Source organism: Mustela putorius, unplaced genomic scaffold (assembly GCF_011764305.1).
Source record: "Mustela putorius furo isolate JIRA1106 unplaced genomic scaffold, ASM1176430v1.1 tig00000835_pilon_pilon_pilon, whole genome shotgun sequence".
Lineage (NCBI taxonomy): Eukaryota > Metazoa > Chordata > Mammalia > Carnivora > Mustelidae > Mustela > Mustela putorius.
Window position 1 is genome coordinate 4827462 of NW_025421492.1, and position 19880 is coordinate 4847341.

The following is a 19880-nucleotide window of genomic DNA, read 5'->3' on the forward strand; positions in this document are numbered from 1 at the left end:
TCTCTAAAGGAACGCGAGGCGGCGTCCCCAGTCACCAGCGTTGGTGGAAAAAGCCGAGGTGCGCAAGGCATGCCGGGGAAGCGCGAGGCCCCTGGGGCGTGTCGGGGGTGGGGTATGTGGGGCATGCTGGGAGCGCACACGTGCCGCACGTGCGTGGGGCTTGCAGGACTTCCTGCGGCGCCAACAACAGCGAAGGGAGTGCAAAAGAGGCGGCTGAGGAGTATGGGTATCCCAAGAGGGCACAGGAGGCGCGTGGGGCACGCTGGGAGCACGCGGCGCACAGAGCATGCTGGGGCGCGTGGGCCTGCTGGGAGGGTGCGTGGCGCGTGCTGGGAGCACCGCCGAGAGCTGCCAGGAGAGCGCGGAGGCGGCGGCGGAGGATCGTGGGTGTGCCAGAGAGCACCTGAGGAGCGCGTAGCATGCTGGGAGCACGTGGCGCGCGGGGCCTGCCGGGAGGGCGCGCAGGGCGTGCTGGGAGTACAGCCAAGAGCCGGGAGGAGATCGCAGAGGCGGCAGGTGAGGAGGACTGCGAGCCCTCCGAGCAAAGGGCCAACGTCCCTGTGGAGATGTCAGCGCGAGGGATGCAGAGAGGCAGCACGGAGGCCCTTGTGGGCCCCGCCATCTGCCGCGCCCCTTCCTCACGCCAGTGTGAAGGCCTGTGGGTTCGCCTCACGAGGCGGCGGCTCTGAAGGCGCTGCAGGTTCTCTGTGAGCGGCAGGGAGCGCCGGCGGGGGGCCCGTCCCAGCGCCCCGAGAAGCGCAGCGCATCTCCGCGGGGCGGGCTGCTGGCGCGTAGGGTGGGACGCGGCCCGGACTCCAGCGCGCCCGGCTCATTCCTGGGGGCCGCGCTCAGACAGCGTCGTCAAGCTGAAGAAAGACCTGGAAGGGCTTCCTGCGCGGCCCGTCCCCGCCCGGAGAACACGAGGCCCGCGGGGGGCGGGGTAGGTTACGGGTCCCTGCGGGCCCCTGTGGCTTGCTGACCGCACGTGTCGCCGGCACCTCATCCCGCGCTGAGGCTGGGCGGCGCTCTGCGCGGCTTCCGGGGCAGCCTGGCGAAGGGGGACCTGCCCAGAGCGCTGCCGGTTTACCGCTCCTGACCTCAGAACGCGCCCACGGTCGCGCCGAGGAACGGCAGCCGCTCCCGGGGTGCGCCTCAGCGGGGCCCTGGTGCTCCCGCGCGGCTCTCTGCCCGCCGCCGAAGGCCGGCGCGACCTCGCGGCGCCTCCGCGGGAAGGTGTTAAAATCCGCAGGAGTCACCTTGGGGGGAAATAGGTCAGACGTGGAAGTGGGCCGCGGGCCTGCGGCTCTGAGCTGCGTTCTTCCGCGCGCAGCGTGTGCTCGGCCGCGCCGTCCGGAGCTGCTGGCTTGACGCTCTGCCTGGTGCGCTGTGGTGCCCTTTATCACAGGGCTTCAGAGAAAGTGGGTTTTAGGCGAAATTGCGAAGGAGGTTGTCTTTGTCTTGGAACTTGTACTTTTTAAAAAAACCTTTTCATAACAGTAAACGTTAAAATAGAGCAGGAAAGCGGAAGGAAGGACAGTTTGTACTTCTAACGCTGTGGGAAATCCCATTGATGAGGTCATTAACAACGTGTGGGAATTTGTGTTTACCTGAGAGTCGTGTCCGTAGGACAACCAAGGGCCCCTCTAGAGACGAAGCTTTGAAACACTCCTTGAATGAGGAAGCTGCATGGGAGCCAGCCAGAGGCCACTGTCCGCCATCGCCTTAGACCCCAACACATGTGGTTCCTGAGATCCTGCGTAAGACTGGTCGTATTCCCGATTCCCGGGCGGATTCGTGATTACGTTTCTTCTTAAAGGGAGAAAATGTGTTGCGGTTTAAAAATCCGAAGTGTTAGACTCTCCGTCACCTCCCCCTGCTGTGTGTGTGTATGTGCGAGAAGCTGAGCTTAACTCCGCCACGTGCGCATGCCAGTTTTCTCTAATGCCCAGGACAGACTGCGGAGGTATGCTCTGAATTACCAACTGTGAAACGGGTCCCAAATAGAAGTTTTAAAGCTAATTAACTGTGGAAAAGGAAACTGGATAACAAAAATTAGACATCCTAGTAAATACTTCTTTTCATGTAAAAAGATGAAAAAAATATTCAAACTTGAAATGCTTTAAAGATAACCTGAAGCAACAGAAGACTTCACTCTACATTTAGATTTTCAAAAAATTATTACTGTCATAGGAGATACTTTTTTTTTTTTCTGAAAACAAAAAGAAACTTAAGAATAGCCAGGAACTTTAACTTTCTTAAATGAAGACAATGGGATAGAAATATATCTAGTATCTAGATCAGAGTAGGCATTTGATAAACAGTAGCTCACTTTTGTGTTATTACACTCAAGTTATTTTACTTATAGTGTAGAACTTCAGCCTTGTAATTCTATATTATCTTTTTAGAATGATGAAAAATTTCCAGTATGTATTGTGATGTTGCATAACTGTGATACTAAAAACCATTGAAATTGATAATATAAAAAGGTAAACTGGAGGTTATTTGTATTACATCTTAATGATGTTTGTAACATGTTCTAGCAGGTTAAAGATTTTATTTATTGAGAGAGAGTGTGTGTGCATGGGAGAGAGGGGCAGAGGGAGAGAGCACCTCAAGCAGTTGCCCCACTGAGTGTGGAGCCAGGCTTGAGCTCAATCTCACAACCCTGAGATCATGATCTGAGCCAAAATTAAGAGGCATTTGCTCAACCAGCTGAGCCACCCAGGATAAACAATTCTTAAGGGTAAAGTGGTAATGATATTTAAATGCTAAAATCTGCTAATTTGTTTTTATTGCCTTATTCCAATACAACATCAAATACTCTGTGATGGGTTCATATTAAAACCCTTTGATAAGATAGTTCAATGCTATTTTATTGCTGTTTGTTTATTTTTAAAGGCCTGGCAGCTGAGACATTCGGTCAACAGGAAAATATGAATGATTCTAGGCAGCAATCACTGTTCTTCATCACATCTCCAGATTTACACAAACTCTGTGCTGTCAGGATAATATTGAGTAATGAGGTGGCTGATACTGAGATTAGAAGTACACAAATGAAGATATGCAGGTAAAAAATCCATTTTATAAGTAAGGCTTTCTAAATTTTTTGAGACCTATTAGAGCTGTTTTGGAAGTATCTCCTTTAAAACAAAATACTCTTTTATTTAATCTGTGTATATAGCTTTAAATAAAGGAATTCAGTTTTGTTCTGACCAGATAGATTGGATTACATTTAGGGAAGGACTTAAAGTATCTGTGATTGAGTGTTACGTTATTGAATTTTTATATTTGTGACTTCTTGTGTGATCTTTTTAAATTTTTTATGGACGTTGATAAATTAGTTTCTCAAAAACTTAGAGGTAGAAATTAATAAATATTTACAGAGTACCTGGTGTTTATGAACACTTTAGGAGATACTATAAGCATTTTTGATTAATGCAGTTTCTTAATTTGCAGGTCAACATAAGATAATTTCTGTAAAGTATTTCTCCAAGAATTATTTTGAAATGACTGACCCAAGATTGATTGAAGCCTAAAGTATAACTCCATGATTGCTAAGAACCCACCATTTATTAGTCCATTAAGTTGTTTGAGTCAAAGAAGGACTCTTAGAATACAGATAATATCCGTAACTGAATTTCTTGGAGAGGAACAAACACAAGATTGCTAGGAGCCAGAAATAAAGAAGATGCTTTTGGGGGTGTCCTCCCATTTTTCTCTCATTTACAAAAGTTTTCTTCTCCCCAATGTATAGTTTTTCAGTAAAGTACATCCAGGAGCCTGTACCCTTTGTGCTAAGGTATAATTTGATACTTACTGGACATTTACTTGTGACTCCTTTGGGAAACAAATGGGTGGGAAACCTGAAATTTTCTCCTGTTTACCCTCAAATTGAAGGTGGCCATGCCCACAGAGTGAAGTGTCTTGATTCATTGTAGGCATTGTAGGCTTAGTTATGTCAAACAAAGGCAGGCCTTGCAAAACCAAGTATCTGCTGCATCTGGTTCTGCACCAGGGGTCTTAACAGAAACAGAAGTGCCCATCTAACTTTTTGAGGTAACCCCTCCCCACTACACACTCTTATTTTTTTAAAGTTTGTTTCCTTGATACTAATTTTGAAATTTTTCGTGTGTTTTATCCACCTTTTCCTTGATCTTTGAAACAAAATTCTTGATGATAATTTGAATTGTGATTTTTGTTGTGAGTTCATTTGGCTGTTGAATACTAAAATGAAACCACTACCTACTTTATTTAGGCTTGGAAAAAATTTCTTTTTTTAAGTAAAAGCATCTAGTTAGTAGTTCTAACATTGAAGTAGTTGATAATATCACTGACAGATAAATCCTTAGACTCTTGCCTCCTGACTACCACTTAAAAAAGGAAAACAGGAATAGAAGAGCTGGATTCTTAACAACATTAAGATATCTTCAAGTCTCTCTTTGGACAGAAATGGAGTTTTAAATGAGAAATCTAGGTTCATGGATGAAAGAGATTGGGAAAATCAGATGCAAGGACAATATTTATATCAATATCTGAAAGCTTATAACATTCTTAAGTCTTGGCTGAGTGGCTAAATGTTCAAGTTACCATGTTAAGTGTGAGGAGAGATACAGAAGTCTTTATAACACAATGCTTCCCTAGGAAAAATGTAAACTTTTGAACTAAGCAATTTTCAAAATGTTCTGATGGGTAAAATCAGACAGAAGGCAAGTCCACTTAAAATTTTATGTTTCATCTCTACAGACAATTGCTGTTTTTGCATCAAGATATTCTTACATCACCTGTGCCTGGAAAATTAAGCCAAATTTGGGTAGTGATGGCGGTTAGTATTTTAAAATTTTATGAAGTGTTATTACTAATTATTGGGAGAAATACTGATAAGAAATAATTCAGGTATTAATTTTAGCTCAAATTGAAGGTGGTTTATAAAACCAAATTACCATGTTATAGTTTGATTGAACCATTTATAGACTTTAACTGGTATATACCTGATGTTTAAAATTCATTTTTGTGGTTCTAATTTAATATTTAGTTTGTCACAAGTGCTAAGATAAAGACTATTAATGAATAAAATATAACATAATTTTAAGAGCATGGCCTTAATCTTTTTTAAAATTTTATTCTTTAGAATTCTACTTAATATAAAGGAAGAAATTTCCTATTCCAATACATCTCCAATTGTTTTAAAGAACTTAGATCAACAGTTTATTTATTTACATTAAATTTGATATTTCTTCCCCCCCCCATATTTGTTTATCTGTTTAAGAGAGATGGATTGTGCTCCTGCTTGCATGCACACACAGAGGGAAAAGGAGAAGCAGACTCCTTACCAAGCAAACAGCCCAACATCGGGCTTGATTCTGGGACTCTGGGTTCATGACCTGAATTGAAGGCAATGATTAACTGACTGAACCACCCAGACTCCCCAACAGTTTTTATTTTTATTTGAAATTTTATTTAAAACAAAATTTTTAGGGATGGCGGCTCAGTCAGTTAAGCCTCTGCCTTTGGTCCAGGTCATGATCCTGGAATCCCAGTCCCACACTGGACTCCTTGCTCAGCAGAGAACCTGCTTCTCCAGTTGCCTGCTGCTCCTCCTGCCCCTGCATGTGCTTTCTTTTTCTGACAAATAAATAGTCTTTTAAAAATTTTAAAAATTTACACATAATAAAACTACAGTAAGAAACCTATTTCCCAGTGCTGTACATCACTGGAAATGATAATGAAAAGCCAAAAATCTTTATAAAAATTATATTATCCTCAGATTTTTATCAAAAATCTTTCTGAAAATTCTCATTTTCTGAGATTTTAGTTCTTCAGAATCCAGGGAAATGAACATTTATTAATACTAACAATCCATCAAAAAATCTTTAGTTCCTTTATTTTTCTTCTAAGTTATATCATTACATATTCATCTTTTATTTTCTCATTTTTTATATCATTTTTAAGAAAGATAAGCTGTTGATGGACAAGTAAACACTACTACCTCTTACTTGTGTTCCTCTCTACCTGCAAATCTTTATGGAACAGAGGGAACATTGTTTCAGAGTTCTTGTAAATTCAAGCATCCTAATCTTAGCAAGAATATTAAATGAAAAGTAGCCATCTAAAAATGTGTTTTGCTTTCTTAAAAGATATTACATACCATAAGTTTTTTGAAAATATTTAAAGTAGAAAATTGGATTTTTATACATACTATTTTGAAACTTCCCTTTCATTTCTCCTTGAACATCTTCTCCTGGATGTTGTTCTGTTTCGGTACATACATCTTATCCATTATTAAGGCTGTCTAATGTTTCATTGTATGGGTGTATAATAATTTAGTTAATATTTTCTAATGCGCATCTGAATTTCTAGTGGTACTTCTACAGCACTTCAGAAAGCATCATTAAAATTCTATAGTCTTTATTTGGTAGTTTCTGTGGGTTAACTTTCTAGAAGTGCAATTGCAGTACATTTTAAACTAAAATCTAAGTGATGCTATTCTCTGAAAAGCTTGTACTAGATGGCATCTTAATAGTGTATTGAGAGAGACAGTATTTCCACATTCTCATGAACACTAGATATTAACAACCTTTACACATCTGCCAATCTGTTACATTAAAAATAATACCTTCTTTGATTTCTGTTTCTTTCCTTGGTTAGTTGAAACACTTTGGCCTTTTGAACTCTCTTTTGAGTTCACATTTGTGTCCCTTTTCCTTATCCATGCCTAGAAACTTATTAAGAAAGGTGTTAGATATTATATGAAATTTATTAGCCTTTTCCTTTTCTAGGTTCATGTCACTTTCAGATAGGCTTTTCTTCATTTTGAGAATGTACCCACATGTTCTTTTTTAGGGAGAGAACAATTATCACTTGCTTTTCCAAGGCATAGAAGCTGTTAGGATGATAGCCTGATGATGGGTCAGCTGCTGTAGAATGTTTAAATTCGTTATGTATTGCATTGTTTAACAATGTATTTGTGTTAAGTAATTTTTATAAATGTGGATTTTTTGTTGTTTTATTGTTATAGATACCATTTTATAAAGCTGGGAAACTTAATGCCTATATTGAAAAATATGGAGCTAAAGTAAGTTTTTTAGAAGTTTAATAATTCCAAATGCTATTTATATTAATTATGTATTCAATTTTTTCATCAGCAAACAAAAATTAAAATGTTTTTCTCATATGATACTGCTTTCTGTGAAAGAACCACCTTTTTAGTTTTTAGAGTTTGTATAGAATTTTTATTTCTTCCATAAAAACTTAGTAAAATTCACCAAATTATCTGGGCCTGGCATTTTCCTTGTGGGAAGGTTTTTGACTACAATTTCAATGTCTTTAATAGATTATAGTACTATTAAAATTATCTATTTTAAGGAGTGTGTCCATTTCACCTAACTTGTTACATTTATTGACATAAAATTACTTATAATACACCCTTAATTTCCTTTGCTGTAGAGTCAGTAGTTATGTCACCTATCTCATTCCTGATAATGGTAATGTGTCTTGTCTTTCTTTTTCCTCCCTAATCAATCTTACTAGAGGCTTTAGCAAGCTTACTGATCGCAAAAAACAAGAGTTTAGTTTGGTAGATTTTCTCTGTTGTCTTACTATTTTGTATCTCATTGTTTTTCTTTTTGTTTTTATTATTTACTTTCTTATGCTTACTTTGGGTTTATTTTGCTCTTCTTTTTTTAATTTCTTAAGGTGGAAACTGAGGTCATTGATTAGACAACATTTCTTTCTAATATAGAAACATTTAGTGCTCTAAATTTCCTCCTATGTTTGTGTTTTGTTTTGATCTTCTTCAGTTCAAAATGCTTTCTTTTTTTTTTTTTTTTTTTAAATTTTTTTTTAAAGATTTTATTTATTTATTTGACAGAGAGAAATCACAAGTAGATGGAGAGGCAGGCAGAGAGAGAGAGAGAGGGAAGCAGGCTCTCTGCTGAGCAGAGAGCCCGATGCGGGACTCGATCCCAGGACTCTGAGATCATGACCTGAGCTGAAGGCAGCGGCTTAACCCACTGAGCCACCCAGGCGCCCCTCAAAATGCTTTCTAATTCCCCTTTGATTTCCTCTTCAAACTATGGATTAGTTAGAAGTGTATTATGTAGTTTCCACATATCCAGGGATTTTCCAAGGATCCTTCTATTTTTTTCTAATTTGATTGTGACTAGAGAACATGTTTTATATAGCTTGAACTTTTTAAAATTTATTGAGACTTGTTTTATGGCCCAGAATATGGTCTTCCTTAGTAAATATTTCTTGTCTACTTAAAAACAATGTGTATTCTGCTGCTGTTTCAGGTAGTCTAGAAATGTTAATTGGGTCACAGCATTTGATAGTGTTATTAAACTACTGTATTTTTCTTATTTTCTACCTGTTGTATAAATTATTGAGAAAACATGGTACAAAATTTGGCACTGACTTTAGCTGCAGTGGTCAGTGACACCATCTTTGTTCTGAAAGGCCTCCAGGTCATGAATCAGGATGGTTATTGATGACAGAATTGCCCTACATTTCCTCCTTGTACACCAAGGCTGAATGTATGTTGATACATTCTACTGTATTTGGGTTAATACCTCCATCCAAGCAGAAAGGTCAGTACAGAATCAAGGAGAAAGCCATTTGGCTTTCTAAGAAAGATCCCGATAGTTTATGGGGTTTGTTCAGGCATTTAGGCCTGAGACCTTGGGTTCATGTTTGAGGTTAGTGTTACAGGTTGGCTTCATCCTGCTGCCTGAACTCCTATTGATAGAGAGCATCCTTAATAAAATATCTGTGAAACAGATTGAACAGATTTGTCTTCTTCACTGCCAGCAAAGTAGTTATCCTGGGAAAATTTACCAGAAACTAAAATAGTACAAAAATGAGGGGTGAATGATATTAGAAAGCAGTTCTCCTTGGCTCTCTCATTTTTTATGCATATATTACTAAGAGTGGCAGTGGCTGCATTTTCTTTTGGACTATATTTACAAGGATATTTGAATAGAAGAAAACCTTGGTTCTTTTCCTAGCTCTGTGTATTTTCTTATATGTGTGTGTGGCTGATCCATACTCTGCTGATGACTCAAGAGGGACTCTACTGATCTCAGAGTTTGCTCTCTGTGCACCTCTCTCCCCGCTGTAATGTTTTGCCCCCCAAACTAGCTCCCTAGCCCTCCTGAACTCTCGGCTATCCTGTCAACTAAGGTAGACCACTGGGTTTTCCAGGGTTCTACCTCCCTGCACCACAGGCTAAAACCCTCTGTAATCGATATATTGGGGTCTAATTATAGGTTTCCCATCTCTTAAGGATTGCTATTACTTCTTGCTAGATGTCCAGTGTCTTGTGAACCACAGTTTCATGTAACTTGCTCAGTTATTGCTTAGTTACCCAAAGTGGGAGGATAGATCTGGATCCTATTACTTTTTATTAGTCAGAAGTTAAAGTCTTGATTTTAAAAAATACTCTACAGGTAGAGCTAGTCTGCTGGTTTCATGTGTGCTCATGTAAGTAATTGTTTTCTGATGTTAAAATAGAGTGAACAACAATGAAAACCATAATACAGTTCTTTGCAGAGCTGAATATGAAGTTTAGTATTCTAGCACAGGAGCTCTAAAACGTTAGGCTTATTGGGCCAGGATAAGGAGGAAGAATACTGCCATTGTAGCATGATAGTCTTCATGGTTTCAAAGTGACTATGTTTTAACACTAATTAACTTTAGAACCAGAAAAGATTAGCTGTAGTGATGACTATAACTCATATCCAAAATAACCCATGTTTTTGGATGGTGATCTAAATACACATTTTCCTTGAGTTTATAGGACATACCAACTGCTATAAATTTGCCTATGCTTTGTTCTTTAATATGTTTAGGTAGAGGCTCCACAAAGAGTAATTCCTGTAATTCTTCAAAACTGCCTTTCATATTCACTCACAGCTAGACTTGCTCCAGCCTGGAATAAAATCGGCCATCTCTTGGTGCAAGGTGACTATATCTCTTTCAGTCATTGGGGGTTTCTGAATTAGATTACTTCTATTCTGTACATCTGTTTTAAATTTCAGGATATACTATTTTTAGGGAATAGTTTTTAAAGCATAGCCACCACTAAGCCTTCTCAGGAAAGTCCACAACAACATAAATGTCATCTTCTTACCTAGGATGATATTGAGAGGCCTGCTGATGTTTTTGCAAGGAATTTTTTTTAACATTATATAATACTTGATATTTAGAAAGGAATAAATAAAAGTTATGGTGCATTATAATACAACGAATACAAATTACCAAAAACTGTTGGAACCAAAAGGCTATTCTGAATTTTGTGTTGAGGTCTGACCATTTTCTAAGAATTCGATGCCAGGAAATAAATGTTAGAAGGAAGAATTGGGTATTTGTCCTTTTAATTGAAAAGATAATTTTCGAGTGGTTATATTTTTTCTCTGAACTGTCTCTAGGTTATTCCTTTGTGTAAAACTACATTTTAAGGTATTTTCCTTGGCTTTGATAATTAAACATAAAAGGTTATATTTATTAAGTATGATTTATAAGTTATAATAATATGGACTACCTTATGAATTTTTTAAGGAAGAGAATTTCTTTCTCAGATGGGAAAGCAAAGTGCTGTTGGTAAGTAAAAATGCTTAAATAAATAGATAAAACATTAATATGGTTAACAGTCGTTGAAGAAAACAATGTTACATATTGGTGGGTTGTTACAATTTTGATGATTATGAGAATATAATCATATATTATTATAATCACAATTTTATCCAGGACATCCTCTCTGGGCCACAGTATATGTTCTTATTTATAAAAGAAAAAAAAATCACTTCTCTTAATTGGTAGTAAAATCTATATTTTTAGTATCTTACCTAATTCAAATTATTACTCTGAAGAAGTTAAATTCTGCAAGCATTTGTAATGTATAGTTTCCAGAGTCATATCATTGAAAACTCTTTAGTACTGTTGTAAGTAAAAGATGTATTTCTTATGAGAACATAGTTCTTCTTTTTCTTAAAAGAGAAAAAAAGATTGTCTAAAGAGACAAAGATGATCTAAAATACACACTTTATAGTATGGTCTAATTCTTCATTGATAAGCATGGCTGTTCAAGTAGACCTGTTCCTAAGTAGTAGTCCACAGATAGCAGACAGGTGGAAATTCTAAGCTCCAGTAGACATTAATCAATCATGCTAGCTTTCACCACAATTTGGGCATAGTCTTAAATCCTGAGCTATCGCCTATAATCCACAACTATTTAATTTGAGTTGACTTTCAGGCTGAAGTTTATTTGCCCTCCTTCCTCTACTTTTGTGTTTAAACTGGAGTGACAGTCACTGTGCTCTTGCTCCAGGCAAATGGGTTCCTTACAGAAATTCAGTTTCATCCTCAGACACTGTCAAGAGACTATAGATGTCAGAGGTTAAAGATAAAAGTTGAGAAGAGCAAAATTCTTCACTCTTGTGTTAGAACTTTTCTTTTAGTTTTGCCAAATATAACATTTATAGCAGAATTGATAAATTATAAGTGTATATAGCTCATTGGATTTTCACAGACTGAACATATCCTCATAACCAGTTCTCAAATCAAGAAGTACATTACCAGTACCCCAGGAATCCCCTCATGCTTTCTTTCAGGTACTACCTTTTCCCAAGATGACCACTATCTGACTTATATAAGTAATTCTAATTATGAGAAAGCAAGGTAGGAGCCTTGGTGCTCTATGAGATCTGTATTGTATCTCCTGGTTTATTGATGGGCATTTGTTAGGAAAAGACTATAAAGTTAGGAGCTGGGCATGGCACCTCTCCCAATTTAAGAGGACAATGTCCATTTTTCACATGTAATAGAAATCAAGCTTGTAAAATTACTTGTTGAATTTTTCTAACCATGGGATGTCTCATTGTTCTTCTTGTAACCCTGCCCTGTGACCTCCCCAACACATACATGCCCTTATTTCCATTTTGTTTCAGGCCTTTTTCTCATCTGCAGACTCTCAAACATTACTTGGTAATTTTTTTTGGATTTTACCATGTGAGGAAAAATTACATATTCTTAATTGAGTTTCTAATGTGAATAAATTAACTTAAAGTTACTTTTTATTAAAATATTTAACTTAATAAAATGGGGTAATAATTCCAGGAAATTCACAGTTAAATATTTTATTTTCAGTATTAGACATCAATGTAAGTGAAACTCAAGTTTGTCTAAGTATAGAAGCTTACACAATCAGACTGCCATTACCTGAGGTACCATGTATTTTTATTTCTATAATTAAATTTGCTATATTTACTATATACTTTATTACCAACATACTAGTAGGTTTTAATTTTTAACAAGTGATAAGAGTTTTTTATTATCAAAATCCATATTATTAAATGCTTGATATGTTGAAATTGTTCTAAATCTGTTTACTCAAAGAAAACATTCTGTCAGTTTAACACAGATTTTAAAAAAAATTTTTTTTAAAGATTGTATTTATTTGAAAGAGATAGAGCATGAGCAGAGGGGAGAGGCAGACCGAGAAGGAGAGGCAGACTCCCCACTGAGCAGGGAGCCTGACTCTGAGCTCCATCACAGAACCCCAAGATCATGACCTGAGCTGAAGCAGATACTTAGCCAACTGAGCTACCCAGGGCCCCTGACACAGATTTAATCCTATCATTCTTTTCCTCAAAAATCTTTATAGATGGCGATGGAGACTCTCCACAAACCTGTGCTGCCTCAGCACTCACTTCTTGCCTCTTTTCTCATCTCCAAATATTAAAAACACTGTTTCAGTTCATACTAAATGTAATATCCCCTCATTAGCATTCTGCTAGCATTTTTTATACTTGTAAAAAAAATATGTAATGCAGTTTGCCTTCTTAGAAGGATATGTCTTTTACTAATTCCCATAGCACCCAGCATAGAAACTTAAACATCAATAATAACTCAATAAATATTGTTTTCCTTCTTCTGTGACAGTGGTTCTCAGTGGATGGGGTAGAGAAGGAAATGAATGACTTTGTTCCCCATGAGGCATTTGGTAATGTCTGAAGAAAAATTTGGTTATGACAAAGGGAGAAGGGCATTTAATGGTTTGAGGCTAGGGATGTTGCTAAAAAATCCAACAGTCACAGGACAGCAACCCCATCTCCACCCCAGCAAAGAGTTTCCAGCCCCAAATTTCAGTAGTGTCCATATGAGGCAGATGACTCCTCCTTTGCTTAGAGTGACCCTTTTATTAGCTATTCATCCTGCCCTTCCTTTAAGGGCCAGCTCCAGTGCTATTCCATTCATATTTCTCTTTACCTTTAATTCTTTGATTACCTGCTATGTTGAGGCAAGAGACAAGTCAAAAATAAATAGGATCTACTGTCTCAATTACAATTACTCAGGAATTGTGTAAGCCAGTAGGGAAAATGACCTGTATAAAAACAAGTGGAATGGGCCACATGACATGAATATCTTGTACTGATGAGGAACCTTTCCAAGGCTTGGACCCACTGTGACCTCCCAGCCTCTTTTGGACCTTCCTTCTTTGAACCTTCCTGCTCTTCTGCACCATGCTCACATACAACATTGAATGTTTAGAATTGTACTCATTTTATATCCCCAATTTACTTCATAATAAGCTTCTTAAAGACTAATATCATGTCTTACTGCCCTTTGAGTTTTCTACAGATGAGACTTGTGCTTTGTATATTTGAGTTTTGAATCAGAGATTGAAAAGGAGAATAAGACATATAGAGATCAGAATACTATCTTTATTACTAGGATGAGAATGTAATTTATGGTCCCAAATGGATACTTTTGAGAGTGAAAGGGACACTAACCTAAGGAGATACTGGTCCAACATACATGAATTGGGGTATGTTAAAAATAAAATTAAAGCAACTAAAATTAAATTTATTAAGTTCATTATACATAAAAGAATAGTTTGTGAACTGAGTCTTCAAACTAAGAGTGTAATGAATGAGACTCAGAGGGTGTTGTTGCAGGATAGCTTCTATAATGGAAATGTAGAAGGTATTTTATCTTCATAATGATTGGTTATAGTAATGGTGTGTTCCAAATGACAGGGGATTGGTTAAAAGTGATTATGTTACTCTGTTTTGGAAAACAGTTTAAGTTTTATTTATGATTTTTAGAGGCATTTACAAGAAATAATTGAAGTTAAATTTCAGTTGTGTTATAGAATGAGCTAGATTAGGTTTTATGTGGCTTAACTGGTTTTGTCTGCTTAAGGAATTTTCAAGTTTGGTCTCCATTTTATTTATTTTAATAGATATTTGGTCACGCTGTTTATTATTGGAAAAAAAACAGTTATTAGAGAATGTGTCCTATCTCACCCCTAGAATCAGGCAGATTCCACTCCTACTTGTGGGAGTAATGGAGGCTCCCAGGCTCCCTTGGGAGATCAGGCACCATTCCCCATATGACAGAATGCAGTACACTACTTTGTGCTAACAGGCCAGTCCCCAAGAGGAAGAAGAAGGAATTGTCCTGGTTTTATCAACCAGATAAGTCACCTGATCTGCCCTGGGGAAAAAAGAATGGACAGAGAGACATCAGGAATATGTGTTAAAGCTTTTTCAACATGGAAGTAAACACCCAAAATGGAAAAGATGTAATCCTCTCTTCTACTCAACATTATATACTCAGTATACACTGACTCTGTTCATTTAAATTGATTGCCTAAATTATAATCGACTGTCAGTTCCTCCAAACCTCACTTTACCTAAATTTTTGATATGGCATTTTACCCACTAAAATTAGTTATAAAAATTAGTTCCATACATGTCTGTGTTCCTACTAAGTTGTGATCTCTTTGAGAGTCTAGGTTTTGCCTTATTTATCCTTGTTCCCCATATGGACTAAAGGATACTGGGATTGAGTCTTCCTTTTATCAAAATCCAGTAGTGGGTATAGGTCTGGTGAGGGGAATAAAGGTGAGGAGGAGGATGTTGACCATTCCTCTTCTTTGCAGTTTATCTTTTATACTTTCATTCCCCTTAAGTAACTGAGCTGGGACAGAAGCTAAGTAACTTGCTCTAGGTCATAAAGGTATTAAGAAAGTGATTTAGGATTTAAGAGATTTCTTTTGATTCTGTTCTTTCTGCTACATTATACTTCCTTCACCTAGTCTTAGGTGTCTTGACTCAAATTCATATGTCCCATAGAGCCTGACAGGAGAGGATATTTATTACGTATTTTTAAAAAATCAGATAACAGTGGTTGGCAATATAGTACCAAACTAAGTATCATAAGAATTACATGACTTTAGGAGTTCAGGAAAAAAGGATATGTTTGAGGGAATTCATATTTGAAACTGTGGCATAATTTTCTACCCTATCCTTCTTAAAATCATATCCTTTTTTGATTTCTCTGAAACTGCTTTATCAGAATTCCCTACCACTTACTAATGATTCTCTCTTCTCTTACTGTGCTTTAAATGTTGCTGTTCCCTAGAGTCCCATTTTCAGCCCACCTTTCTTTTCCTTAACAGGTTCAACTCTTCCAGTGGTAACCCTATACACTTATCTCCCAGATAGTCTCATATAGTTGCAATTTGTCCTTTCTCGATATTTTCACATGCATGTACTAATGATGCTCAGTCTCAGTTATGCCTGAAACTGAATTATTTGTCATCCTCAGTAGTACCAGCTAGGTTCTTCCTTGTATTTGCTCTTGGTTACTGGCGGCATCAATAACCAATAAGTTAACTAGCTACAGATATCCAGAGTTATCCTTGGATCTTACCTCCTATATCCAATCAGTCATTAATAGCCTATTTCGGTCTCTGAAATATCTTCCTCCCCTCCATTTCTGCTGCTCTTATTAAAGTCTCTTCTGTTGCCTGAACTATTAAAATGGTTTTCATATTGGTCTTCTTTTTTCCCCTTATTTTTTCTCTCATTCTTCTTCACAGTATCAAGAGGGTTCTCTTTCTAAAACAGATGACCCCAACCTAAATATCTCTAGTTAATCTCAACATTGCCTAGAGCAAATAAAGTCCAAATTCTGTAGCTTGATATAAGGAAGAAGGGATATTTACTGAGTAACTTGTTAGTGCAGATCTGTTCAGAAAGGGCACATGATAAACATTTGTTAAGTAAATATATGTAAGAGGTTAACTTTCTTTTGAGGCATATGGGTAGTTAGCCAGTCTTCAGAAAAATCTATGTTGAGAAAAGCCAATATAGACATTAAGTGCTAGTACTTAAGATGAAAATCTCTGCAGCAATTTGAGTCTCTGAATAGTGTTGAAAATATCCAGAAGGATATAAACTCAAGCTATGTAAGTGGGTGTATATGAGAACCCATAAACTGAATATTTGGACATGATACCTACCCTCTCTGAATTCAATTTTAGGTTCTGTTTTCCCTCAATCTATTCATTCACCTGTAGTCAGTCTTTCCTGACAGTCACAGCCTTCCCAGCACTGACCATCCTTTTCTTTTTTTAGATTTTATTTGACAGAGAGGAGAGAGCTCATATGCACACAAGCAGGGAGATTTGTAGGCAGAGGGAGAGAGAGAAGCAGGCTCCCCACTGAGCAGAGAGCCCAACGTGGATAGGGCTGGATCCCAAGACACTGGGATCATGACTGCAGCCAAAGTCAGACCCTTAAATGACTGAGCCACCCGACACTTCATGACCATCCTTTTCTTAGGTCATACATTAGACAACTTTGTTCTTAAGCACAGTACATCACAGGGCAAGATTTATCTCGTGTGCATGGACAGTCATGCATCCTTACTCACGCTTACTGTCTTAGCTTTCTTACCTTACAACATAGACAGCAGTTCTTACCTTCTTATTTCTGCATTCGTGTTTTTCTGCTCTGCCTTGCTCTCTTGTTTCCATTAGTTTCAATAAATGCTATAAGAATTCAGGGAAGGATCAGTCACTGAACATAGAGGAGTTGGGTCTAACTCTACGCCTGTAAGGCTCTTATTGATAGAACGCAGATAAATCACAGTAAGAGCAGTGCTTAAAGCAAATGTTTTGTTATTTGTGACTTGTCTAGGCAATTTTAAAAAATGGCCAGCTTAGTTGGAGTTTTGTTGAAAAGCAGTACTAGAGAATGAAGTTAGAACATTATTTCCCAAACGCCATATGATGATAGGTTAAAAAGGGGTTGAGGGATTATGGAGCATTCTTTCTGATCATAACATAGTGTCTTCTGAGGAGGACATTAATACTTCACTTGAAGTCTCTCTTTATATTTGATTCACTGTTTTAAAATGCCCCACAGGGTAAGGAAACAGTAAGTGGAAAAGGATTGTTAAACTATAAGCTTAAGTACCCTGCAGATAGGGCACCTGAGGACCAGAGGAAAAGCATTCAATGAGAAGGAAAATGAATACAGAAGGGGAATATTGGCTCTGTGCTCTCGCTTCCAAAGAGCAAATTTAAAATCATTGTCCAGTTAAAAAAAAATTAAGGCACTATTGTCACAAAATGTAAATACCTTCCTTTAGAAGGAATTCAGCTTCCTATAAACATAATCAAAAAGTTGAAAACCAGTTGAAAAGTATGAGAGTAGTTCAGGGTTGGAAAATGAGAGAAAGCATGAAATACTTGATATATTGTACAGAGAGAAATAGGAAAAGTTGAAACATTGATTACATTATGTAAAGTGTTATGCACCTCCTACTTAAACTAAGCCTTTAAAACTACTTTGTAATTGACTGTTTATGTGTTTCTTTTTGTTTGACAAATTCTTTTGATGTCTTACTTATACGTTACATCTTATTTCTATTAAAAGCTGAGAGAATTTGGTATTTCTCAGAGTATTATAAAGGATTTTGATAATAATAAGAATGCTGTCATTGAAGGACATTCAATTTTGAGCAACTGGTGCTATGTTTTGCCAAGGTGAGATTTCAATTTGTGTCATCTGAGATGGGTCAAAGTTAGAGTTAGTTCTGTCTCATTTTGCTTCAGCAATGATGTATAGAAAAATATGAAGGTATTTTTGAAATTGAATTTTTGGAAGTGGTTTGTGACTTAAAAAAGATGTTGTACAAAGCCATCAATTTCCTGTATCAAATTACTAAAACAATTTTATTATACACTTACATTTTTGTTAAATATAGTCTTTACAAAAGTAAAATTTCCAAATATCTCATTATGAAATTACAACTATTATAATAGTATCAGTAAAACCTTATAACTTGTGTATATAATTAATGATTCATTATCATTTTTTAGGAACTGTTTTAAGTTTGTACTGGCTTTAGGAGAAAAATAGCTTGTTATTAATATAAATAGGACTAATGGGATGAAACTTTAGCCTGCTTTGGAGAAAGAGCTTTAATTAACTAACAGAATATGCACAATAATTTAATCATCAAAGCGGGGAAGAGGAAGGTAGGGAACAAAGATTTGACTCTGATTCATTTAACTCTTAACAGACTTTTCCTTAAAGTCTAAGAGTTACTAGGCATGCTTCTATATGGCAGCATTTACTAAACATTATTTTGTGTTTATTACTGGTACATTGCATTAATTCAGTTTAGTTTTTCTTAATAATTCTGGCTGTTAAGATTTAATACGATGGTCTACTTGGAACTAGGAGCAAATGATTAGTTTATTACTTATGTATTGATAGTGGCTTAATCTTTTTGAGTATTTTCTAAATTAAATTACATAGTTAAATTTATATCCAAGCATTGGCTCATAATGTTTTATCAACTCTTATTTTTTATAGTATGAAAAGGGGACAAATAATAAGTATTCTTCACACCACACCCCCTGACTGTCCTTTTCACTCATATGAAGATTTCCAGATGCACTGGGATGACCTGGTAAGGAAAAGAAATGTGTGCTATGTTAGAAGCTATTTGATTTTTGCTTCTTATAATTTAACCTAAGTTTAGGTTTCTCTTAGGAAAATTTCTGCTTTGTTCTTAATTTTTAGTATGGCTATAAACTTCCAGAAGATTGTGGAAATACTAAAATATACTGCAGCATCTACTTCAAAATGATAGGAGGAAAGATCTTCACATATCCTTTTACATGCCACTTATAAGAGAAGCCCGTTGCCAACCTCATGATCCAGTCTTACTCCTGGCTTTGATGTTCTCATCATTTTCGACTTTCTCTGTGTCTGAATGCAACTGCATTCCCCCTACTTCTTTTTTTCCTGCTTGAATGTTTGTTTCCCTTAGACGTTTTCTGTTTTTGAAAATGAGTTTAATAATTATTTTTTTTCTCTTAAGCATCATTGCAACAATTTAGGCAACAAATGGAATTTTAGAGTAGACAGAAAAATGTTGGGGTGCCTGGATGGCTCAGTCCTTAATCATCTGCCTTCAGCTCAGATCCTGATCCCAGGGTTCTGTTGATCCCATAATCCTGGGGTCAAGCTCCCTGTCCCACTCTGTGCTCAGCGGGAAGCCCGCTTCTCCCTCTTCCGCCTTCTCTCACTGTCTCTCTCTCTCTCTCTCTCTCTGTTAAATAAATAAATAAAATATTTTTAAAAACATGTTCACATCATTGTTAGTAGACTGTAAGAAAATCTTAGGATTCTCCTTAGCCAAGGGCTCCCTCAAGTGGTATTTTGGATATTATTGAAAGGGCAAAATATAAAAAATTAATCTTTTAACAAAGATTTTTGTTTGTGCAAGATTATTTAATTTTACAGGCAAAATTTAGAGGATCTGATTTGTACTTAATGCACCCCAATGATTTAAGAAAATATCTGTCTTACCATTATTTTAAATAAGTTAATGATAATTGAAAGTGTTCAGGTGAAACCCTTAGATTGTAACTGGTACTGATATCATATTCCTGTCTCTGTATTCTGACCTCTGATTCAGATTGGAAGAAGGAAGAGGCATAGTGTTCTCTTTCTCCATTCTACACTTCCTAACCCAAATCTTAATATAAAATTGAGGCTGACAGGGATCAACTACTC

At 37.3% G+C, this 19880-nt stretch overlaps 1 protein-coding gene across 2 annotated transcripts; it reads left to right on the plus strand.

The window, feature by feature from the left end:
• The first annotated feature begins 528 nt into the window (after positions 1-528).
• On the plus strand, positions 529-19639 carry CUNH18orf63 (chromosome unknown C18orf63 homolog). 2 transcript variants are annotated; one of them, XM_013052812.2, is made up of 10 exons: positions 529-940; positions 2899-3067; positions 4744-4822; positions 7016-7072; positions 9846-9957; positions 10555-10596; positions 12142-12218; positions 17727-17836; positions 18672-18768; positions 18882-19639. In XM_013052812.2, exons 2-10 carry the CDS (start codon positions 2934-2936, stop codon positions 18990-18992), a joined length of 819 nt encoding a protein of 272 aa, XP_012908266.1. In that variant the 5' UTR covers positions 529-940; positions 2899-2933; the 3' UTR covers positions 18993-19639. The 2 variants fall into 2 exon arrangements, with proteins under 2 accessions (XP_012908266.1, XP_012908265.1); XM_013052811.2 differs by lacking the exon at positions 529-940 and adding an exon at positions 1643-1963.
• Positions 19640-19880: the final 241 nt, after the last annotated feature.

Coding starts and splice junctions, on each gene's coding strand:
- CUNH18orf63 (XM_013052811.2), top strand. CDS start 1,942: ATGCCCAGGACAGACTGCGGAG. Junction 4,823..7,015: donor AAATTTGGGTAGTGATGGCG/GTTAGTATTTTA, acceptor TTATTGTTATAG/ATACCATTTTATAAAGCTGG. Junction 7,073..9,845: donor TTGAAAAATATGGAGCTAAA/GTAAGTTTTTTA, acceptor TAATATGTTTAG/GTAGAGGCTCCACAAAGAGT.